General features: G+C 40.2%; 1 protein-coding gene across 2 annotated transcripts; it reads right to left on the bottom strand.

Moving 5' to 3' along the window:
• Nucleotides 1-224: 224 nt before the first annotated feature.
• ZNF112 (zinc finger protein 112) lies at nt 225-24385 on the bottom strand. 2 transcript variants are annotated; one of them, XM_082710733.1, is made up of 5 exons: nt 24356-24385; nt 22731-22745; nt 20895-21021; nt 16828-16923; nt 225-3636 (listed from the first exon to the last, which is right to left on the bottom strand). In XM_082710733.1, exons 1-5 carry the CDS (start codon nt 24368-24370, stop codon nt 1151-1153), a joined length of 2739 nt encoding a protein of 912 aa, XP_082566859.1. In that variant the 5' UTR covers nt 24371-24385; the 3' UTR covers nt 225-1150. The 2 variants fall into 2 exon arrangements, with proteins under 2 accessions (XP_082566859.1, XP_082566858.1); XM_082710732.1 differs by lacking the exons at nt 22731-22745; nt 24356-24385 and adding an exon at nt 21571-21904.
• Between the last annotated feature and the right edge of the window lie 1445 nt (nt 24386-25830).

Here is a 25830-nt window from a genome sequence, read left to right as displayed (position 1 = left end):
TTAATAACCAATACATTTCATAAGATGTTCAGAAAAATTCAAGATTTTTCCTTTCTTTGTGTGAGTGGGAGGACAGGGATGGAGAACTTGATAAAATTAAAGCCCTCCAAAAGCATCACAGATTCTAACTAAGGAGGTTTGAATTGGACAAAGACTGTAACTCTTAGAAATCAGTCAGATTAAAAGAACTTTGATGTCAATATGGAGACTAAAGAACCAAAGTATTATAATTTTGACATTTATTAAAAAAGTATTTTTCATTAGTAACCATTTCTGACACTTTTCAAATCTTACAGTAAAACTCTACCTTAACACACAGGGCAGGAGTAAAAAGTCAATTATGTAAAATGCAGTGTAACAAAAAACACTGTTTTTCAGTTTGTACTGTCATTTAAAGTGCACATGCATGTGTACACACACACACACACACACACACAGTGCTAAACTTAAACTGATGATATACTGTATAGAAAGAGACCACATGGTAAGAATTCAGCTCCTCCTGTTTAAGACAGGACAAAGGATGGGAGCCAATCCCTGCAGGATTACAGCCAAGTTCACGTAATTTCAGACTGCAATATTGCTTGATATCCAGTATTTCAAGGAATGTTTTCACATTTGAAGTGCTTATATCAAGGTTACTTGCAGGATTCCTCCTCCAAGCATTTTTAAATGTCTTTTTGTGTGTGGGGGGGTGGGGTGGGGGGATGAACTTAATAAAATTTTTAAATAGGATACTTTTATACATTTTTAGTCATTAGGCAAAAAGTACTGAGCACCTACAATGAGTTACACAATGTCATGGTTTTGTAAACTCAGTAATGAATGAAGCCTCTTCCCTCACTAAGCTTGTATTAGATAGGACATGGGTTTAGGCACACTCGTCATTGTACTTTTGTTACTCTTATCTTTCAAAAGCCCTAGTGCAACGATAGTTAAAGTCACGCACAATGCCTGTTAAAGTTGTGACAAAATTCCTTTATGGTAACTCTCCAGTTAGATGTCTCTGCTGTGTGGTCGGACTATTGTGAATGTCGAGGTTGGGCAGAAACATTACATTTTCATTAAAGAAATTTTTTCTACTATAATACCTGTAGCGATTGGAAAATTTCAGTTCCTAGTTGAGGGTTTCAGAACAAACAGAACTGTTTTATAGAACTTCATTTCTGTACGGATTCTCTGATGGATAATCCTTACCATACTCTTCACTTTTATAGAATTTATCACCACTGTGGACTCTCTGATGAATAAGGAGACCTGAGCTCCAACGGAAACCCTTACCACATGCATCACATTTGTATGGTTTCTCTCCTGTGTGGACTCTCTGATGAGCCTGAAGGTTTGATCTCTGACTGAAGCCCTTTCCACACACCTCACATTTGTATGGTTTTTCCCCAGTGTGGACTCTGTGATGAGCTTGAAGACTTGAAAACCCACTGAAACCCTTACCACACTGTTCACATTTATAGGGCCTCCCTTCTGTGTGGACCCTCTGATGTGCTTGAAGGCGTGAACTCTCACTGAAGCCCTTTGTGCATACCTCACATTTGTATGGTTTCCCTCCTGTATGGACCCTCCGATGTGCTTCAAGGCGTGAACTCTGACTAAAGCCCTTCCCACACATCTCACATTTGTATGGTTTGACTCTAGTGTGGACTCTCTGATGACCTTGAAGATAAGCTCTCTGACTGAAGCCCTTCCCACATACCTCACATATATATGGTCTCTCTCCAGTGTGGACACTCTGATGGCTTTGAAGGTATGACCTCTGACTGAAGCTCTTACCACACTCATCACACTGGTATGGCTTCTCTCCTGTGTGGACTCTCTGATGGGCCAGAAGAGTTGAGGCTTTACTGAAGCCCTTACCACATTCTCCACATTTATAGGGTTTCTCTCCAGTGTGGACTCTCTGATGAATTTGAAGATTAAAGCTCCAACTGAATCCCTTCCCACACTCCTCACATTTGAATGGTTTTTCTCCAGTGTGGACTCTCTGATGGCCTTGAAGGTGTGAGCTCCGACTGAAGCCCTTCCCACACTCTTCACACTTGTATGGTTTCTCTCCAGTGTGAACTCTCTGATGGCCTTGAAGGTATGAATTGCGACTGAAGCCCTTCCCACACTCTTCACACTTGAATGGTTTTTCTCCAGTGTGGACTCTCTGATGGGCTTGAAGGTATGAACTCCGACTGAATCCCTTGTCACACTCCTCACATTTATAAGGTTTCTCTCCTGTGTGGACTCTCTGATGAACATTAAGAACTGACCTATGACTGAAGCCTTTACCACAGGCATTGCATTTGTATGGCTTCTCTCCAGCGTGGGCTCTCTGACGATCTTTAAGTTTTGAATTCCAACTGAAGCCATTCCCACAACCCTTATAAGCTTTCTCTCCAGTGTGAATTTTCTGATGACCTTGAAGATATGAATTTTGGTTGAAGCTGTTACCACATGCATAATGTTTATATGGCTTTTCCCTTGTGTGGACTATCTGAAGGTCCTGAAAATGGGAGGCCAGACTGAAGCCATTACCACAGTCCTCGGAATTATAAGGACGCTGAATGTTAAGATTTGAGCTACAAATAAAACCCTTCTCATATTCCACATCTGTGTATAGTTTCTCTTCGGTGTGGGTTTTCTGGTGAACTTGAAGACAAGAACTCTGATGAAAGACATCCCCATTCTCTTCATATTCATGGGGTTTCTCCACAGTACAGACCCTAAAAATACTGTTAAGGTCTAAGCTATGACTGAAGTCTTTCTCATAAATATTGCATCTACAGGAAGTCTCCCCTGTGTGAAGAAGTTCACAAGTGTTGAGAGAGGGGCACTGACTGAAGTTCTCACCATATCCACATTTACATGGCTTCTCCTCTGTATGTTCTCTATGTTCTCTCTGATGGGACTGCAGGTGTGAACTCTCAAAAATACAACCATCTCCTCTATGAACACTTTGATTAATACAAAGAGCTGAACTGTAACTGCAACCCTTTTTACACGGACGGTAAGAATGCGTCTTCCCTTCTAAGTGTAACTGCTGATAAACTTCCGAGTTGGAATCATCACTGAAGGCTTTTCTGTACTCATTACAGGAATAGGGCTTTTGCCCTGTTTGAATTAAGTCTTGATTAAGCAATGAAACCTTCATGATGTTCCCTCCACAATTATGGCAGCTGTAGTTTTTTTCTGTTCGGTGCACTCCCACATTGTCATTGTGATGTGATACCCAACTGGTGCTGTCACACTTACAGAAATTATTTTTCATCAAAATTTGCTGACATCTACACTGATAATTATGTGACTCTGTCAGATACATTTTCCTCCAGGAATGCTGGGATCTCCAAGATGGAAATTCTTGACTTTCTAGGCAATTGGAAACATCCTTTATATGAGTCAATATACAGTTCTCGTCTTCAGAAATATGAACTGGCACTCCTGCCCAAAGCTTGCAGGGGACATTGCCTTGTTTTTGCAACTGAGAAATATTCCCTTGAAAAATTTTCATGGAATCTACACACCTGGTTAACCCGTCTGCACCCTGTTGCCAGGTCTGCTGGGAAGAAACCTCTTTGGGAGAAATGTAGTGTAATCCCACTTCTTGATTACTCTCCATATTGTGTTGACTCTTGGCTCCTATAATAATAAAGAGAATTTAGACATGTGCACAAGTGAATTTTTTATCCAGAGATTTTCAAGATTTTGCACTTAGGTCATGACATGAAACTTTAATGGACTATGGAAAAATTCATGTTACTTTTTTTTTAAAAAAGATCTTATTTGTTTATTTGACAGAGACAGAGATCACAAGTAGATAGAAAGGCAGGCAGAGAAAGAGAGGGAGAAGCAGGCTCCCTGCTGAGCAGAGAGCCCAATGCGGAGCTCAATCCCAGGACCCTGAGATTATGACCTGAGCCAAAGGCAGAGGCTTAACCCACTGAGCCACCCAGGCACCCCTCATGTTACTACTTCTAAGAGTACTTAGAAAGTAGCTCTTCTTTGGTTATATTCAGGAATATAAGTAGGACCCACATAATTCAGGCTATCTGTATGCCTCAAAATCAGGGCTTTGCAACACAGCCTAGAAACATCAAACATGGTAGCCCTATTAAAACCATGTAAGTAGTGCTCGCTTCGGCAGCACATATACTAAAAATTGGAACGATACACAGAAGATTAGCATGGCCCCTGCGCAAGGATGACACGCAAATTCGTGAAGCGTTCCATATTTTTAAAAGAAAAAAAAAACCATGTAAGTATTATCATGGGTTTATCATGAGTTGCCTGGAGATCCCACAGACAAACTAGAAGGCGGTCTTCTCAAATTGGAAAGAATAGGATTCAAGCAGACAAATGGTTTTTGTACTGATAATAACTTCTGCTTTTTTTCTCTGGCATGTGGGTATGGCAATGTTTTAGTTTGTGTTAGGAGATAGTGTTAAATGCTGTGCAAAGGTAAACACAGAGGTATCATATGGACTCTCTAATAAACTGTTTATCATCATGAGAATAAACTACTCTTCTAAGTCACTTTATGCTATATCACTATATCAGTTTCAACTCTTCAGAAAAAATGGTATGGTATATATGACCCATTATCATTTTTTTTTTTAGAACCATATTATATTTATCCATTTGTCTGTTGAAGGGCGTCTTGGTTGGCTCTTTCCACGGTTTGGTGATTGTGGCCATTTTTGCTATGAACATTAGGGGACATATGGCTCTTCACTGCATTTGTATCTTTGGAGGGTTTTAGAAGGGAGCGGGGTTGGGGGTTAGGTGAGCCTGGTGGTGGGTATTAAGGAGGGCACGTATTGCATGGAGCGCTGGGAGTGGTGCATAAACAATGAATCTTGGAACACTAAAAACACAAAATTAAATTTAAAAAAAGATATTTCACAATTAGCAAAGGACATTGTATAGATCATAATGTGAAACCCTGTGACAGAATTCAACTCCAAAGACAGAAAAAAAAAAAATGGAGGTAGAGGGAGGGAGCACAGCCAAGTTCCCTCACACCTTCGGGTGTCCTTTGAGGCAAATCACCAAAAACCAAAACTCAATGAACACTGACCTTTTCCTGGAAAAATACTTTTTTTTTTTTTAAAGATTTTATTTATTTATTTGATACAGAGAGAGAGATCACAAGTAGGCAGAGAGGCAGAGAGAGGAGGAAGCAGGCTTCCTGCTGAGCAGAGAGCCTGATGTGGGGCTCGATCCCAGGATCCTGGGATAATGACCTGAGCTTAAATCAGAGGCTTTAACCCACTCAGCCACCCAGGCACCCCTGGAAAAATACTTTAATGTTTAGGGATTTTGAAGCACCAAAAGACTTGAAGACAGGCACATTTTGGTGGAGATGGTCAGTCACTTAGTTATTAACACTCTGCTTATAAGCAGACAGCAAATCCTAATATCCTGGTAAGAAGTATCCTTCCTGCAGAAAATGGATGCAGCAGGGCTGACATAATAATGTACTTATATCTAGAATATTCATTTATTGAAGAGTGACATAAAAGAGTTGATACTGAAAAAAACATGTCATAAACCCCAGATATTTAAGAGGAATATAAAGTGAAACAATCTTTTAGTTCCCATTTTGGAAAAGAACAACTTGAAGCTTTTATTTTTTTTCTTCTTGTTACAGGCTTGGTTTTATTACTATTTTTTAAATTATGTTCAGTTAGCCACTGTATAGTATGTAATTAGTTTAAAAAAATATTGTATTTATTTAAATATTTTAAATTTAAATTATTTAAATTATAAAAATTTAAATTATTTTAAATATTTTATTTATTTATTTGACAGACAGAGATCACAAGTAGGCAGAGAGGCAGGTGGAGAGAGAGAGAGAAGCAGGCCCCCTGCTGAGCAGAGAGTCTGATGCGGGACTGAGATCACTCAGGAGCCACCCAGGCGCCCTGTAATTAGTTTTTGATGCAGTGTTCAATGATTCATTAGTTAAGTAGAATACCCAGTGCTCATCATGACACGTGCCCTCCTCAATACCAATCACCCTGTTACTACTCCCTCCACCGTCTTCCCCTCTGAAACCCCCAGATTGTTTCTCGGAGTCCATAGTCTCTGATGGTTCATCTCCCTCTCTGACTTCGCCCCCTTTGGATTTCCCTCCCTTCCCCTATGGTCCTCCATGCTACTGCTTATGTTCCACATATGAGTGAAACCCTATGATAATTGTCTTTCTCTGCTTGGCTTACTTCACTTAACAGAATCCCCTCCAGTTCTTTTCTTTAAAAGATTTTACTTATTTATTTGACAGAGAGAAAGGGGTGGGGGTCGAACAAGCAGAGGGAGCAGCAGGCAGAGGGAGAAGCAAGCTCCGCGCTGAGCAGGGAGCCCAATGCAGGACTCGATCTCAGGACCCCGGGATCATGACCTGAGCTGAAGGTAGGCACTTAACCGACTGAGCCACCTAGATGCCCCAACACATATTTTTTCTAATACTTGGCAGCCCATTAACTCTCTACAGCATCCAGAAAAGAAAGCAGTAAAAAAGGATTCTTTTCATACATGAATACTATCCTTAAACATAATCATTCTTCCTTTTCTACCTGTGTTTGTCTGTCTGTCCACACTACAACATATTATCTACCAGGATGAACTCTTTGATTCCAGCAAACAGGAGTTCCTCAATAAGCATATGGCGAATAGATCCCACAGTGACTCATTCTCACTCTCAGAACTATAAGGGCATGGATACATGTTGTTGTTCATGGGAAAGAAACTGGTGACGGTAATTCTGCCATAAAGTTGAAAAGCTGTCTAAGAGGCAGGGCTACCATTAGGGGATCACCTGCTGATGAGAAAAGCCAAGGTCACAGGAATCTTGTGGATTGAGTTTTTTTAATTTTTAGAATAACTTAAAATAGTGTATTTTTTCTTGTATAATATCTACAGGTAATACCTCATTATCCCCAACTTAAAAAAAAAAAGAAAATGCCACACTGATGCCAGGGTGGCATTAGAATTGGAGGCACTGCAAAGACTGCAGGGTAAAACTTTATGGCACATCCACACGTGCTCCTCTTTGTACTTAAGAAACAATGCGAGTGGGGCACCTGGGTGGCTCAGTGGGTTAAAGCCTCTGCCTTCGGCCCAGGTCATGATCCCAGAGTCCTGGGATCGAGCCCTTTGCTCAGCAGGGAGCCTGCTTCCCCCTCTCTCTCTGCCTGCCTCTCTGCTTGTGATCTCTGTCAAATAAATAAATAAAATCTTTAAAAAAAATTTAAATAAATAAATTAATTAAATAAAATACATTAAAAACAAGATGAAGTGAAGGGACATACTACAGGAGGCAGATAAAGTAAATAGCTTATGTATGATAAGCTTGGCATCTAGCTAGAGTTCATCATGATGCTTAGTTTTGCTCGGTATCATCAGAAGCACTCAGTATGCATCCATAAAGATACAGTTTAATATATCTTTTGGGACTGACATGGTGGCTTAAGGACATGATGGCAGCTTGCTATAACCAGTTTTTTGGGGGGGGTGTTAGACATAAACAATGATTCTTGGAACACTACACCAAAAACTAATGATGTACTGTATGGTGACTAACATAATAAAAAATAATTTTTAAAAAAATCTCTTTCAATAGAGTACTGTACATCATTTATGACATGACCCCTCTCAAATATTTAAGAGATTAAAGTTTCCTTTTGATGAGTGGCTTTCTAATGTTAAAGTAATACAGGAAGGGGAAAAAAGGTTATTTCACTTGGTTTCAGGCTCTATGGAAAAATTATGCATTTAACGACAGTAACCTGAACTTCCTTCAGCCAGGGGTGCATACCAGAACACCTTGTCATTTCCTTCTCTTCTCTCAACGTTTAAGTTCTATCTTAGTATCAAAGGCCGGGTGCCGATGAGAAACTGTGTTAAGTCAAATTCATAAATGAACTTTTCTGATGGAGAAAATACACACTGCAAAAGAGCACTAAAAGACCTCATCTCAAGGAGGAAAGCTGAGAATTTATTTCACCTCCTTAGTGATCTTGCTTTAGAGATGGAGAAAGTCCATCATTCCAGCATCTTCTATGAACCAATTCAACAACAAATGTTATACGTGTTGTAAATACCAAACAATTCCTTTATTTTTTTTTAAGATTTTATTTGTCAGAGAGAGAGGGAGAGCGAGCGAGCACAGGCAGACAGAGTGGCAGGCAGAGGCAGAGGGAGAAGCAGGCTCCCTGCCGAGCAAGGAGCCCGATGTGGGATTCGATACCAGGACGCTGGGATCATGACCTGAGCCGAAGGCAGCTGTCCAACCAACGAGCCACCCAGGCGTCCCCAAACAATTCCTTTAAATTTAATAGTTAGCTAGTTAGTGAGAGCTAATGAATTAAGAGAAAAAAAAATCTCAATTTATATTTTCTTTTTCTCTCCTCTTTTTTTTTTTTTTTTAAGATTTTATTTATTTATTTACAGACATTTATTTACAACCCTCAGTTTGTTTCCCAGAGTCTTACTGACCTTTTAGACAGCAAGAGAAAGGAAGGCACTTATTGGGCAGTAGAGGATACGGATAAACACTTGCACAGCTCGCCACTCCCTTCACCACATCTGAGACTTAGCTCTGGGAGAATATATTTAGCCTTTGGAGGATTTCTTGGGTCTCCACTGCTTTTCCTCACCATTGAATGAGCTTGATCTTTCTGTTTTGGCAGGTTATTAGTTATCGATTCAGTTTCCTTATCAGATTGTCGATTTCTTCTCATGTTAAGTTTTGGCAAATTAGGCTCTTCATGGAATTGGTCCATTGCATTTTGTTTATCAAATCTGTGGGATTAGAGTTTGCCTACAGTATTCCTTTATTATCCTTTTAATGTCCATAGGACCTGGGTGATGTCTCCTCTTCCACGTTTGGGATTAGTAATTTGTATCTTCTTTCTTCTTAGTTGGCCTGGCTAGATGCTTACTGATTTTAATTTTTCAAAGAACCAGCCTTTGTTTTCTTTTTTTTTTTCCTCTATTGGTTTCCTGTTTTCAATTTGATTTTTTTCTCTAATTCTTATTATTTCTTTTCTTCTGCTGACTTTGGATTTAATTTGCTCTTCTCTTTTTAGTTTTCTAAGGTAGGAGATTAGATGGTAGATTTTAGATCTTTCTCCTTTTTTAAAAAATATTTTATTTATTTATTTGACAGAGAGAGAGAGAGAGAGAGATCACAAGTAGGCAGAGAGAAAGGGGGAAGCAGGATCCCTGCTGAGTAGAGAGCCCGATGCAGGGCTCGATCCCAGGACTCTGAGGTCATGACCTGAACCGAAGGCAGAAGCTTAACCCACTGAGCCACTCAGGCAACCCAGATCTTTCTTCTGTTCTAATATAAAATGGCTCCAATACCCCCATTCCATGCCACAAGGCTATAATTTTAGAATCAGTTTTAATTCAGTCTGCAGGGGGAAACATATAATATATGGAAACAAAAACAGGTTATGTAGAGTGGGAGCAGAGGGCAAAATGTAGAAAATCCCCTTTATATGAGAGCATAAAATTCGCAGGGCTACCACAGCCTAAGGTTTGATATCAGAACCACTATTAATGAACAAAAAAGTTATAAGAAAAACAGACTAAACATATATATAATTTAAAAACCAGATTTGTATATTTTATTAGCAACATGACATTTTCTCCATATCTTCCTTATGTCTGAAGTTAGTTAAGGCAAATGTGTTAAGTTCTCTATTAAAAAGTAAATCTTAGGGGCACCTGGGTGGCTCAGTGGGTTAAAGCCTCTGCCTTCAGCTCGGGTCATGATCCCAGGGTCCTGGGATTGAGCCCCACATTGGGCTCTCAGCTCAGCAGGGAGCCTGCTTCCTCCTCTCTCTCTGCCTGCCTCTCGCCTACTTGTGATCTCTGTCAAATAAATAAAATCTTAAAACAAAAAAAAAATTAAATTTTGGCAGGGAATTTTAACTCCAAATAAACATCAGTTTGGCACCTGTAAGATGTCCCTAAATATTTATGAAAGGTTGTGTTAGAACTTGAGGTTTAGGGGCGTCTGGGTGGCTCAGTCAGTTAAGCATCTGACTTTGGCTCAGATCATGATCTCAGGATGCTAGGACTGATCCCTGCATCGGGCTCTGTGCTCAGTGGGGAATCTGCTTCTCCCCTTCCTCACTGCCTCTCACCCTCTCATGTGCACTTGCTCTCAAATAAATAAATAAAATATTAACAAAAAAAGTCCTTGAGGTTTAAATTATGGTTAACATATAGAGTTAAACTATGGTTGTAATTATTAACACAGTGATGTTTGATATCCTAGTAAGCAAGAAGGGAATTAAAATTACTGAAGGAAACAGCTGAGAACAGCTGAGACCCACTGATAGGAATGGGGAGTTTCTTTGTTCAGTGCCAGACAATAATAATCTAAAGAAAGAGAATTAAAGATGAGGAATTCTTGAGAGACTATGGACTCTGAAAAACAAACTGAGGGGTTTGAAGTGGCGGGGGGGTGGGAGGTTGGGGTACCAGGTGGTGGGTATTATAGAGGGCACGGATTGCATGGAGCACTGGGTGTGGTGAAAAAATAATGAATAATGTTTTTCTGAAAATAAATAAATTGAAAAATTTTTAAAAAAAAGATGAGGAATTCTTAGGGACTGTCTGTAAGAAAAACACCAACTTCTCAGCTGTTCTTTTTCACTATAGGGAGTGACAATCAGGTTGGGACAGAGAAGGAGATCAGAGTGCAAGAAAATATCTGTGAGAGATTATTTAAAGATAATGTTGAAGAAATCTGGCCCACCAGTGGACTCATGGCACTTTATTTTTATTTTTAAATTTAATTAATTAATTAATTAGAGAGAGAGAGAGACCAGGTGGAATAGCAGAGGGAGAGGGAGAAGCAGACTCCCCACTGAGCACAGAGCCAGACACTGGGCTCGATCCAAGGACCCGAGGATCATGACCTGAGCTGAAGGCAGACACTTAACCAACTGAGCCACTCAGGTGCTCCTCACAGCATTAAAAAATAAGGCGGGGGGAGGGGGGAAGAAATAAGAGAGGGAGACAAACTATGAGAGACTCTGGACTCCAAAAAACAAACTGAGGGTTGCAGAAGGTGGGGGTATTGGGTAACCGGGTGATGGGTGTTAAGGAGGGCATGTGATGTGACAAGCACTGTGTGTTCTATGCAACTAATGAATCACTGAACCACATCAAAAACTAATGAAGCACTGTATGTTGGCTAACTGAACATAATATAAATAAATAAATAAATAAATAAACGGATTAGTGCCATGAAGCCAAGAAAGCTTCAATACTGAAAGAGCCTAATGTGTGTTCTGAAAATACTTTGATCTTCATTGAAGGGGAAGTTTCTGGGTTTCTTCAAGGTGTTCAAATGCTGGTACTGGCCTCAGGGTCCCTCAGCCGAAGAATCATTAGAACCAGAAGAGCTGTGCCACTTTGGGGTGTGTGTGTGTGTGTGTGTGTAACACACGTGCACACATGCAGTCATGGCCAAGTTGCTCCTGGTAATGTGAATGTGGAGGTTTCTCTGCAGTAGTTGACAGATATAAAAATCTCACACAACACTCCTGCTGGTATATCTGACATCCTTGACATGTGCTTTGGAGTCTGTCATTCCATCCTCAGACTTTCTAGGAGCCTGGACAGTAGGAAGGACTATAAACTGGGAAGGACTGAGATATAGTTAGTATCTCTTGAGAAATAAAACTGAGCCACAAGGACATGAAATGTACCCCTGGTTGAGGGGGAGCACTGCCTCTCTGTGGACTTGGGGGGGCCTCTTGCCAGATACTATGCTCACTGATGTATAGAGTTGCTGCTTTCCAGTCACTTCCCACAGAGAAAATTAAAATTGCCAAATACTTTTCTGAAAAGTTTAGTGGATTCAGATCTAGCTGTAGCCAGCCAATTACCAAGAGGAAGAAAAGTACGATAATTTGTAGGGAGCACCTTCTTACTTAAAGATGAAGGGATTCCTGGGGGGGCTCGGTCGGTTAAGCCTCTGCCTTCCGCTCAGGTCATGATCCCAGGGTCCTGGGATGGAGCCTCATGGAGATCCCTGCTCTGCCCCTCCCCCTGCTCCTGCTCTCTCTTGCTCACTCTCTCTCTCCCTCAAATAAATAAAATCTTAAAAAGAAAGAAAGAAAGAAAGATGGAGGTTACTAAAAGTAAGGATCTCATGGTTAATGAAGTGGATGGTTTGGATATTATGGGAGATGACACTCTCTCATAATGCAAATGAAAAACAGAAACAACTTGCTATAGAAGAAAAAGAAAAAGAAAACCAAAGCCCTTGGTTTGTGGAGCCATGATGTCTGTCTGGCCCTACGGACCGAAACTTCGCTTTCCATCCCTGCTCTGGGAGTTTCATTTTTCATCAGCAGCCACAGGCACTGTTAAGGTACAGGGCTGGTAAAGGGCCATCACTCAGAGCCCCTGGGGACTGTGACACCTCATGGAAGCGAGGGCTGCAGGTGGCTCTAAGAGACTGATGGCTGTACCTCAGACGGAATTAACCTGGCAGTTCCACGAAACAGATTCTGTTTACTTATGTGGCTTGATAAGTTGACTGTATATACACCCAATCACTTGTTTTACTGTAAGTAAAATTATTTTGCTTATCACTTTCCAAATATGAGACATGATTTAGTGACTGGCAAGGAAGGCCGTACTTTGGAAAACAGATTACGAGATATTGCCAGATATATTTGGAACGTATGACCTAGAACAGCGTGAGAACACTAATGGTGAGAAACCATTTGTGAGGCTTAAAATCGATTTAGTAGGTGATGCATGTAACTTAAAAAAACCCAGAAGATATCCGCGGTACACTGCATGTTCAGATATCACTGCATGAAATACTTGTTTCAGATGTGCAGATATATACGTATACATACATCTGTCTATACAGGGTTATATTACATAGCAGGGGACGTGACTGGAAAAGTACGAAAACCACTGGTCTAGATATTTGAGGAAAGTATAAACTTCACAATGAAATAATAGCAAGGCTCAAATGCAAAGTTCAAATGTGGAAATGTGGAAAAATATCAATGAGTAGGTTTGTACCTTTTAGTTTCATGCCTACACGGGCTAAAGTTTCAAAATATAAGGAACAAATTAGCACTTGAAATAGATTCTTTCTCAGGGGCGCCTGGGTGCCTCAGTGGGTTAAAGCCTCTGCCTTTGGCTCGGGTCATGATCCCAGGGTCCTGGGATCGAGCCCCGCATCGGGCTCTCTGTTCAAGTGGGGAGCCTGCTTCCTCCTCTCTCTCTCTGCCTGCCTCTCTGCCTACTTGTGATCTCTGTCAAATAAATAAATTAAAAAAAAAAAAAAGAAAGAAAGAAATAGATTTTTTCTCTCTCTCAGGATATGTGAACCTTGAGAGTTCAGCTTCTTTTTTTCTGTTTACAATGGCCTCCAGCTGAAAGTTATACCCTAGATCCTCAAGAGAACGAAGATTTGAAGAAAAAAAAAAATCTGGGCATTTCTTTAAGCTAATAATAAACTATTGGATAAATTAAGAAAACAATCCCATTTACAACTGCATCACAAAGAATAAAATATCTAGGAATAAATTTAACCATGGAAGTGAAAAACCTATAGGTTGGAAAAATTACAAGACACAAAATTAATGAAAGAAATTGAAGAAGACACAAATAAATGGAAATATATTCACGTTCATGGACTGGAACAATTAATATTGTTAAAATATCCATGCTACCCAAAGCAATTACAAATCCAGTATAATCCCTATCAAAATCCAATGGTATTTTCTGCAGAAATAGAACAAACAACCCCAAAAATTTGTATGACAAAAGATCCCAAATAGCCAAAGCAATCTTGAGAGAGAACAAAGTTAGAGGTATCATACTCCCTTATTTCAAACAGTATTACAACACAACGGTAATTAAAATAGTGATGAGCACTATGTTATATACACAACTGATGAATTACTGAACACCACCTCTGCAACTAATGACATACTATATGTTAGCTAATTAAATTTAAATAAGTAAAAAGATAATAAATAGTATGGTATTCATATAAAAAAGGCACAATGGAAGATCAATGGTACAAAGATCAATGGAACAGAATAGAGCCCAGAAATAAACCTGCACTTATATGGTCAGTTAATTTACAACAAAAGGAGCAAGAATATGCAGTGGGGAAAAGAAATCTCCCCAACAAATAGTGTTGGGAAAACTGGACAGCCACATGCAAAAGAATGAAACTGGACCACTTACTTATACCATACACAAAAATGAACTCAAAATGGATTAAAGACTTGAACATAAGAAACTAAAACCATGAAACTCCTAGAAGAAAACACAGGCAGTAAGCTCCTTGACCTCAGTCTTGGTGATTATTTTATCTGACACCAAAAGGAAAAGCAACAAAAAAATAAAAGGTGGGACCACAACAAACCAAAAAGCTTCTGCAGAGCAAAGTAAACCATCAAAAAAATAAAAAGGCAACCTACTGAATGGAAAAAAATAACTGTAAATCACATAGCTGAAAGGCTAATATACAAAATACATGAATAATGGCTACAACTCAATAGCAAAAAAAATCCCCAAACAGACCACATAGAAAATGCACGGAAGATCTGAATAGATATTTTTCAAAAAAGACACAGATGGCCAATAGACAAGAAAAGATAGTCAACCGTCACTCATCATCAGGGAAATGCATATCGAAGCCACAGTGAAATACCACCTCACACTTGTTACAATGGCCAGCATCAAAAAGGTGAAAGAGAGAAAGTGTTGGCCAGGATGCAGAGTAAAGGGAAGCCTCATGCACTGTTGGTGGGAATGGAAATTTGTGCAACCACTACAGAAAATGGGTTCCTCAAAAAATTAAAAGGAGAACTACCATATGATCTAGTAATTCCACTGCTGGGTACTTATCTGAAGAAGATGAAAATGTTAATTCAATAAGATATATACATTCCTGTGTTGACGGCAGCATTATGTACAGTAGCCAAGATAGGGAAACAACTGAAGTGTCAATCAATAGATGAATGGATAAAGAAATTGTGGTGTGGGGGGTGCCTGGGTGGCTCAGTTGGTTAACCCTCCGCCTTCAGCTCAGGTCATGATATCAGGGTCCTGGGATCGAGTCCCGTATCAGGCTCTCTGCTCAGCAGGGAGCCTGCTTCCCTCTATCTCTTTCTGCCTGCCTCTCTGCCTACTTGTGATCTCTGTCAAATAAATGAATAAAATCTTAAAAAAAAAAAGAAATTGTGGTGTGTATACACACACACACACACACACACACAACACACAAACATATTACATACACACACTGGTGTGTATATATACATATATATGCACGCATACATATATAGGTATGTATGTATATATACATATATGTGTGTATATATATACATACATATATATACCTATATCTACCTATAGATATTGATAGATAGGTGTATATAGATATAGACAGATAGATAAATATAGATATAGGTATATATATATAGTGTAATATTATTCAGCCACAAGAATGTAATCTTTTTTTTTTTTAAAGATTTTATTTATTTATTTGACAGAGAGAGATCACAAGTAGGCAGAGAAGCAGGCAGAGAAGGGGAGGAGGGGGAAGCAGGATCCCTGCTGAGCAGAGAGCCCCACGTGGGGCTTGATCCCAGGACCCTGAGACCATGACCTGAGCCGAAGGCAGAGGCTTTAACCCACTGAGCCACCCAGGTGCCCCCACAGGAATATAATCTTGCCATTTGCAACAACATGGATGGACCTCGAGGGTATTATACCAAGTGAAACAAGTCAGACAAAGATAAACACTGTATGATCTCTCTTATGTGTAGATTAAAATACCATAAGAAGATACCAAGTTTACAGACTCAGAGAACAGACTGGTCGTTTCAAGAGGAGGGGGTTGGGGACCGGAGATATAGGTAGACTGATGGGTTTGGTGGTATTATATATATATTTTTTTAAGTTTAAAGAAACTGAGTAAGAATTTTAAGAAAACTGCAGCTGGGTCAAGAGACTCTTCAAGTGTTAGAGGGTAAGAGGATGAAAAGAGAGGGCAGAATGGAAAGATAAAGAACTGGGAATTTGAACAAGGAAGTCAATGCAAGAGGGTCTCAGTTGAAATTGCTACCTGGGAAGGACCAGTTATGACGCTGGCACAGATCACTTTTGATATTGACTCTAGTTGACTGGCTTTTCTTAATCTTTTAAGGATAATGGCTACCTAATTTTTTTCTTAAAAATTTTATTTATTTGACAGAGATCACAAGTAGGCAGTGAGGCAGGCAGAGAGAGAGGAGGCAGGCTCCCCGCAGAGCAGAGAGCCCGATATGGGGCTCGATCCCAGGACCCTGAGATCATGACCTGAGCTGAAGGCAGAGGCTTGAACCCACTGAACCACCCAGGCACCCCAACGGCTACCTATCTATACTCAAGCACACCTACACCATTAGAATTAGGATAGGCCTTCATCAGAAAACAAACAGCATTCTAGAATATCCTTTGATTGTGCTGATTTATTCTATGCCTGCCAGCTGTCCCACGGAGGACTGAGGACAGTTAGGGCCTTGCATCTGTTAACCAATTCATTCACTCAAGGCAAAGAGAAAAGCAAGTCGAGTAACCCGAAGCAGAAGCATAATTATGATGGTCTGATGGGCAGCAGAGAGGCAGAGCAGAACAGAATGAATGAGCAGAAGTAAACACCTATAGACAAATACGGAAAGCCAGAGGTGGCTGAGCGCATAGACAGCTTAGGGCCTGACATGTTCTGATTCATGTCTAAGGAGAGAATCTCTAGCTGCTGTGTTACTGCAGGACGGTTCTTACCTAAATATCCATCTCTTTGGGTTTCTGTCTCTATCATCAAGAGCTTTTCTTCTCTCTCCAGCTGGAATATAAGGTCTGGCTTGAAGGGCTGGTTCCCTGAAGAAAGGCAAGGAGAGCAGAAGTTTAAAGTTTTGATGAAGTCCAACTAATCTTTTGTTTGTTTGTTTGTTTCTGAATCATGCTTTTGGTGTCTAAGAACTGTTTGCCTAACCCAAGGTTAAGATTTTCTTGTGTTTCTTTCTAGAAGTTTCATACTTTTACAGTTTCCATTAGGTCTTTTACCCACTTTGAGTCACTTTCTTAGTGAGATGCAAGGCATGGGTACAGATGCATGCAGAAGTCTAAATGTTTCAGCACCCTCTGTTGAAAACACTGTATTTTCTCCAGTAAATTGCTGTGACACCTGTAATACATCTAAAATAGTTTTAGGGGAGGGTGCCTGGGTGGCTCAGTGCGTTAAAGCCTCTGCCTTCGGCTCGGGTCATGATCCCAGGGTTCTGGGATGGAGCCCCATATTGGGCTCCCTGCTTGGTGGGAAGCCTGCTTCTCCCTCTCCCCCTGCTGTTCCCCTGCTGGTGCTCCCTCTCTAATGTGTCTCCCTCTGTCAAATAAATAAATAAAATCTTAAAAAAAAAAAAAGTAGTTTCAGAATGGCTTCTTCCATCTCACTGCAATAAGCAAATCCACGAGAAATTCTTCAGGACTGCAGTTTGTTTTCCCATCCCCCTCCCACTGCACCTAACACTAAGGGGACACAGTCATGTGCTGTGCTCCTTAGCTACGTCCCTAAGTTCTTTCTTTCTTCGCTCTCTTCAGTGTGGTTAGGGTACCAGTTTCAAATCTAATTAATTTCATTTGTTTCATTGTTCTTTTAGTTTTAGATGATCATACTTTTGCATTCTTATTTTTTGTCTTTCAAGATTATATTTAAATTCTAGTTAGTTAACATAGAGTGTAGTGTTTGTTTCAGGGGTAGAGTGCAATGACTCATCAGCTGCATTTAACACCCAGCGCTCAGGGCGCCTGGGTGGCTCAGTGGATTAAAGCCTCTGCTTTCGGCTCAGGTCATGATCCCAGGGTCCTGGGATTGAGCCCCGCATCGGGCTCTCTGCTCGGCGGGGAGCCTGCTTCCTCCTCTCTCTGAATGCCTCTCTGCCTACTTGTGATCTCTGTCAAATAAATAAATAAAATCTTAAAAAAAAATAATAACACCCAGCGCTCATTACAACAAGTGCCTGCCTTAATGCCCATCACCCAGTTACTCCTCTTACTTGTTTCTTCTTATTTAATTTGTATAATGCATTGAATTAATGGATTCTCAAAAATCCAAACCAGGCAGAAAGGCACACCCAAAGGTGTGTGACACATATCTTCCACACTCTTACCTCCTACTCACTATATGAGACTGGCTTCATGAATCTCTAATTAATCCTTCTTGGATTTCTTCTTATAAAGACAAGCAGATAGACGGAGGTTTCCTTATTTCCCTTCTTTCTTACACGAATTGCAGTATACTATTAACGCTCTTTTGCACTTTGTTATCTTTGGGGAAAATTCCTAGAAGTGAATTGCTAGGAACATTGCTGGATAATTATCAAATTCCCCTCCTTCAGGGCTGTTTCATTTTGCTTTCCTACTTCTGATGCATGAGATTTTATTTATATTCATATTTATTTTTATATAAATTTATTATATTTATATAAATATTATATATTTATATTTATATTCCCTGCAAATTCCCCCACAAAACTCCAGTGTTGAGTATTTGAATTTTTGCGCATCTCACAGGCGAGAATTGGTATTTCAGGATAATTTTACTTAACATCTCCCTTATGTTTCATGAAATGGAACATCTACTCATGCGTGTAGACGCATATGCACATGAAATATGCACATGCACACGTCTACCTTCTAGGTCTACCCCCCGAGACCAAGAAACAAAGCCACCACAGTAGCAGTGACAGTACCCAGCATTCAGATCCTGTTGTTAAAAAATCACTCTCCAAGAAACAGATGACTCCAGAGCGGGGGTTATGAAACAAAAGATTAACACAGAGCAGCATCTATGCCATAAAGTAAAGGAAGTGCTCAAAAATATGGTGGGGGCATATCACAAAAGGCCAAATTTGGAAAAATTTCAGCACCGAAGTAATTACAGTAATATTATAAACCATTTTTTACAAAAAGAATTCACAAGTCTCGACAAATACATAAATAAGTAATTAAGGCACGTGGGGCTCCTGGTTACTGTAGAAGGCCAAGAGCTGACTGCCAACTGCGAAGGAGGTAATAAGTCAGAAAATCGTTTTGTAAGGACCCTCGTAAAGACCAGCAAAGGCAAGGATCAGCACTGGATGTTAAATCTACAGGGAAATATTTGTGTGGTCTTAAAAAGTGTTGCCCTATGATTGCAAGAGAAACAAAGAGGTAATTTTATAGTGGAGAAACTGGACATCTGGACTGGGGGATCAAAATCAGCACACACCAATGAGGGACAGATGCTGTGCCTCTACCTGGGATGTTCCCAAAAGGACTGCCAATGTCAAGTTCCAGCCAGAATGGATCACTGAACCAAATTATAAGGAAGTATTAGGAATGCTGTATGAAAAATGGGGGGCACGGGCAAGGGAGGAATAATAGTATTCTTCCAAAATGTTGCTGTCACAAAAGACAAAGAAATTGCTGTGGAAATGCTCCAAATTAAAGGAGGCTGAAGAGATGTGACAGTCAGACTAGACACAAGACTAGGCCTCACTCTGGAGAAAGAAAAATGTGCTTTTGGGAATGTAACTGGCTCTACTGATAAAATCAGAGCATAAATGAAAGATTGGATAAAAGTCTTACAGTTGCACTGGGAATATGTAAGAGAATATTCTTATTTCTACAAAATACACTGTTCAGTGAAGAATTAAGCTTGCTCAAAGAGAGGTCTGGTCTTTATCCCCAGCTCTTGGGAAGTGATCTTTAAGTCCTTGGGATTTCCTGTCTCGTAGGAATGTCTTCCTCATGTGGAGGCTTTGGACAACACCAGATTGCTTACCAATGTGATTTATGGTGGGGACTTTGGGCCAACTGCTATCAGTCTGATTTCCAGAGGGACTGGAAACTAAGGTCACACATTCAGGTGTCCAGCCACATCTATATGGCCAAACCGCAGTAAAAGCTCTGGACACCACGGCTCGTGTGAGCCTTCCTGGTTGGCAATGCTATACTCCATGTGTACCATGACCTGTCACTGCTGGGTAGAGTCCCTGCGGTCTACGTCTCCTCTGGGAGAGACAATTAGAAGCTGGTGCTGGAAATCCCCTGGACTCTGCCCCAGGTGCCTCTTCCCTTGGCTCTCTCCTTTTCATTTAATAAAGTGTAACCATGAGTATAACCACTTTCAGTGCTTTCTGAGAGTTCTTCTAGGGAATTATTGAGGCTGAGGGTTATCTTGGGGACCCCTGAGCTTATAATTGGTGTCAGAATAAAGGCAATCTTGGGGACTCCCAAACTCTGCATATACACTGAGGCATTTAGAGATAAAGGGCCATGGTGTATATAAATTACCCTCAAATGGTTCAGAAAAAAATATGAATATCCATATGTTACCATACATACACATATATGTGGAGAGAGAAGGAACATGCTCATAAATAAAATAAATGGGTAAAAATATTACTCTAGGTGAATCTAGGCAAAGGCTATAGGGGTGCTCTTATTCTTACTTCTGCAAATGTTCTGTAACTTTTAAGTTATTCACAAATACACTGTTAAAGGAAAAAAAAATACCTCTGAAAAATCAAGTTAATACATAGTTGCTTTTGCTGGCACCCTTGGCCTGGGCGGGAGGGCGGTGGGTGGGGACCAGGGGAGAGGGGCAGATAAAAAAGTTAGAGTAACTCACTAAACTGACTACATGACAAACAACAGGGCTGGACCACAATTCGCCCCATTATATACTGCGAAGGACAGAAACATCTTGTCAGTGTTGGACGGCGATTATTAGGACTCTTATCTGACCAAGCATGATTTCAAGGGTCTCAGAGCTTCAAACACCTGAGACACCGAGAGCCTGTCCTCACCCACAGAGACCAGGTTCCTGAAGTTCTCCAGCATCACGTCGCGGTACAGCTTCCTCTGGGCGGGGTCCAGCAACCCCAGCTCCTCCTCACTGAAGACCACCGCCACGTCCTTGAACGTCACCGCCTCCTACAACACCAAGCACATGCAGACTGTGTTTATGGAAGAGGGGCAGCACTGAGAAAGTGTCAAGGATGGGAAGCTGTTCTAGAATCTGGGGGACCCAATCAAAGTAGCTGCCTTCTATGACACTCATTCCGTCCACCAAAAGGGACGCAAGAAATCGTGGACATTACATCGCCGCCAAAAAAACAAACAAAGAGCTGCCTTTTGTTAGCACTCCTAGGCTGCTGTAATTTTAAATTTATAATTTTATAATTTATAATAAATTTATAATTTTAAATTTTATTAGGAACACCATTTGCCCCCAGAAAAGCTTTAGTACCAATAGCATGTGATGGAGAGTCTCTGTTCTCCATTTTACACACACACACACATTCCACTTACTTAGTTTGACAAACTTACAGGTATCGGTCTTTTACATACTGTTGGAGTATGGAGTTCACCCTCTATGCCCCCCCCCCCCCCCCCGCCTGGAGTGTGCAGCGGTGGCGTGGGCACAGCTCCAGAGCCGGGCTGCCTGTCCTCACACTGAATGCTCTGCCTCGTGCTAGCTACGTGCCCTTGGAGAAGGTCTTCATTCTCTCCTCCATGTGCTGGTACCTGTACCATAGGGTACGCATAACAACATGAGCGACTCTAGGGAAAGCAATTTGGAGCAGGGCCTGGCACAGAGTACCCAAAAAATGTTAGCTATTATTATGATTAGTATTATTTATTTTTTTAAAGATTTTATTTATTTGTCAGAGAGAGAGAGAGCACAAGCAGGCAGAGGCAGAGCAAGAAGCAGGCTCCCTGCTGAGCAGGGAGCCTGATGCAGGACTTGATCCCAGGACCCTGGGGTCACAACCTGAGCTGAAGGCAGACGTTTAACCAACCTAACCACCCAGGTGCCCCTTATGATTAGTATTTTTTTTTTTTTTAGATTTTTTTATTTATTTACTTGACAGAAATCACAAGCAGGCGGAGAGGCAGGCAGAGAGAGAGAGAGAGCAGGAAGCAGGCTCCCTGAGCTCTGGGATCATGACCCGAGCCGAAGGCAGAGGCTTTAACCCGCTGAGCCACCCAGGCGCCCCCCCTTATGATTAGTATTATGATCACATCTGTCATCCTACTGCAGCACTGTACAGTAAGTCAATGATCTAGGTAGGATACGATCAACTCATCTAAATAATGCAGTTTTAGATTATCTATCATAAACAATGTCACAACAAAAATCCCTTGGATTATCTCCTTAAAATGAATATTGAAAAGTAGAAATGGTAATGCTGAATGAAAACTTTCAGCATTTTGATTCATGACAGGTGTTTCCTCCAGAAAAGATTTTTCCAGCTCATTCTTCTTCCACATATAAATCCCTAAACTTCTATACCAGATACGAATACTTAAAACAGATATGAATGCCAGATATGAATACTTAAAAAAAAACTCTGATAATCTCAGAAGTAAATTTGGGAAGTAAAGACCAGTTATTTAGAAAAATTTTCACAAATCTGATTAGTAATGAAGACCACTCCCTTTTATGTATTTGCTGGTCATCTCTTGCTCTTGCTGTATTCAAAATATTCATTTTGGGGACATTAAGTTCTTTCTTCCAAATATGTTGCAAATATTTTTCATTCTACTTGGGCTATTTGTCTTGTAACTTTTTACTGTAGTAAAATGTAAATTTTTTGTATGAAGATCTTTGTTCTGGCTGGAGCTCCAAATGTCACCACCTCAGGCCTTGGTCTCTGAATGAAAAAGAAAGACAAAACAATGTTTTGTTTTGTCTTTCTTTCTTCTAGTATCTCTTTCCTGATACTCTTTATCCAGAAGGGAAAGGCTTTGGAGTTGGCAAGATACTTTGGAGTTGGCCAGATACTCATCTGCTACTGTAGGAACTTGAGCAGGACTTGAACTTCCATGAACCTCTTACCTTCATGTTAACAGTGCAGATTATTCTAAATCCCCCTTGGAACAGTGGATAAAGTGACAGATGGAAAGTGCTTGGATGTCCTACAGTATGACTACAATTTTTAAATTAAGTATCTATATTGCTCTAATAAATTAATTCATGAAAGGTGAAACACACGAAAGTACATAAACATACAAAGACACAAAGTTTCAGGTTTGGGGAAGAAAAAAATTGAGCTTTTTGTATGAAAACATCTCACAATTTTTTTCTGAGTTCATTTTCAGTATGATCCTGTTAGACAAAAACATCTTTTAGGTATTCTTTTTGTAAAATACCCGAGGCATCACTTAGGAGAAAAAAGTTTTTTAGTTTTGAGTCCCTACAACAGAAGGAAAAATTATCTTAGAATTCTCTCAGAATTGCTTTTTGTGGGGCACCTGGATGGCTCAGTCAGTTGAGCATTCAACTCTTAGTTTATCGTCAGGTCATGATCTCAAGGTAATGGATCGAGCCCTGCATCAGGCTCCATGCTCAGTGGGGAATCTGCTTGAGATTCTCTCCCTCTCCCCTCCCCTATAAATAAATAAATAAATAAATAAATAATCAATCTTTCAAATAAATAAATAAATCTTTTAAAAAGTTGCTTTTTAAGTAAAGACTGTATGTAGCAAAACTGATACTTCTGCACAAAACCGCTAGAATCCTCAAAAACTTAAAAACTTATGAATGGGGAATAGTGAAAAGTGGGGGTGTCCACTAAAATAATATTAGATGGCAAATTAAGTGTTATAATCTTAAGTGAAAAAATTCAAAATTGTATCTATCATTTTATATAATAATATATATAAAATACCTGAAAAAATAAATAATTTATAAGCAGAGTGATATGTGAGCTTTTTCATTTTTTTGAATTTCTTTTTTTTTAAGATTTTATTTTTAAGTAATCTCACACCAGTGTGGGGCTCAAACTCACAACTTTGAGATCAAGAGTTGAGTGCTCCATTGACTGAGCCAGCCAGGTGCCCCCATTTAAAAATCTTTTCTCGGGGCGTCTGGCTGGCTCAGTGGGTTAAAGCCTCTGCCTTCAGCTCAGGTCATGATTCCAGAGTCCTGGGATTGAGCGCCACATCAGGCTTTCTGCTCAGCAGGGAGCCTGCTTCCCACCTCTCTCTGCCTGCCTCTCTGCCTACTTGTGATCTCTGTCAAATAAATAAAAATAAAATCTTTAAAAAAATAAAAATCTTTTATCATTTACACTATTATTTGTAAAAATAAAAAAATGACAAAAACTGAAAGGAAAACATTTTTAAAAACAAAGAGCATGGCACATAAATGGTTAACACTTGCTGAAATTCTTTATTGTTGGCAAGGAAGAGTAAAAAAGGAGTCTACCTAACTGAGAAGTGAAAGAAAATGTTCAATGACAGAAATAAAAACCCAGCTCACCTGGAACTTGATCATTTTTTCCTCCTTTTCCTAGGGAAAGGCAGAGACCTGAGAAGGTAAAACAAGGTCATGAGAAAGAAGCCATGAGAGAAAGGGAGATGTATCTTTGTGTACAATAGGCAAAAGTGTCCCTTACTTGCTCCCAGAAGATGCTGCCACACACACCTTGGCAGGCCAGGTGTGGGCTGGATTCCAGCTACCACAGGATGCCCTCATGCACGGGACAGTCTGCACAATGATACTCAGCGCTCCTCACAGACCTCTCTGCTCCTATGGACTCACTCTGATACTGGAAAATGTGGAAAAGGAGAGGCAGTGGTATGTACTGGTTAAAGCTGGACTCTGGGCACAAAATTCAGTTTTAAAATCTGGCATTGTTGTGTATTTGCTATATGTTGGCATCGCTACAGAATAAACATATGTAATATTTAACGTATAGGACATATATGAGTACAACATACAATATGTAATACACACATATGTTAACCATGGTTAATTAACCTCTCCAGGGTTCATTTCTGTAATCTGAAGCATGAGGACCATAATAGAACCAACACTATCAGATTGCTATTAGGATTTCATGTGAATAGCATAAAAATGTTGTAATTATACCAATGTTTTCTAGATGCTAAAAATAGAGCTTCCCTATGACCCAGGAACTATACTACTGGGTATTTACCCCAAAGATACAGATGTAGTGAAAAGAAGGGGCACATGCTCCCCAATGTTTATAGCAGCAATGTCCACAATAGCCAAACTGTGGAAGAAGCCAAGATGCCCTTCAACAGACGAATGGATAAAGAAGATGTGGTTCATATGGAATATTCCTCACAATGGAATAGTCCTCAGTCATCAGAAAGGACGGATACCCACCATTTGGACTGACATGGATGGAACTTAGGCTAAGTGAAATGTCAAGGAGAGAAAGACAATTATCATATGGTTTCACTCCTATGTGGAATGTAAGGAATATCGCAGAAGACCACAGGGGAAGGGAGGGAAAACGGAATGGGAAGACATCAGAGAGGGAGTGGAACTACAACAGACTCTGGATTCCGGGAAACAAATTGAGAGTTACAGAGGGATGGAGTGGGGGAAGGGGGTAACCAGGTAGTGGGTATTAAGGAGGGCACGTTTTGTGATGAGCACTGGGTGTTAAATGCAACTAATGAATTCATTCAGCACTATATCAAAAACTAATGGTATGCTCTATGTTGGCTAACTGAACACAAAAATAAAAAAAAAAAAAGGAGGGCACATGTTGTGATGGGCACTGGGTGTTATACACAACTAATGAATCATTCAACACTATCAAAACCTAATGATGTACTATACAGTGGCTAACTGAAAATAATTAAAAAAAAAAAAGAAAATCAGATACTATTCTCCATCATAAAACTGTCCTTGTAAATGTGTCTTATAAGACAACTGGGTGGCAAAGATGGCTTCTTAATCTGTTGCCCCAGTAATAATGT

Source organism: Mustela nivalis (assembly GCF_964662115.1).
Source record: "Mustela nivalis genome assembly, chromosome: 18".
Lineage (NCBI taxonomy): Eukaryota > Metazoa > Chordata > Mammalia > Carnivora > Mustelidae > Mustela > Mustela nivalis.
This window is presented reverse-complemented; position numbering and strand designations above follow the sequence as displayed.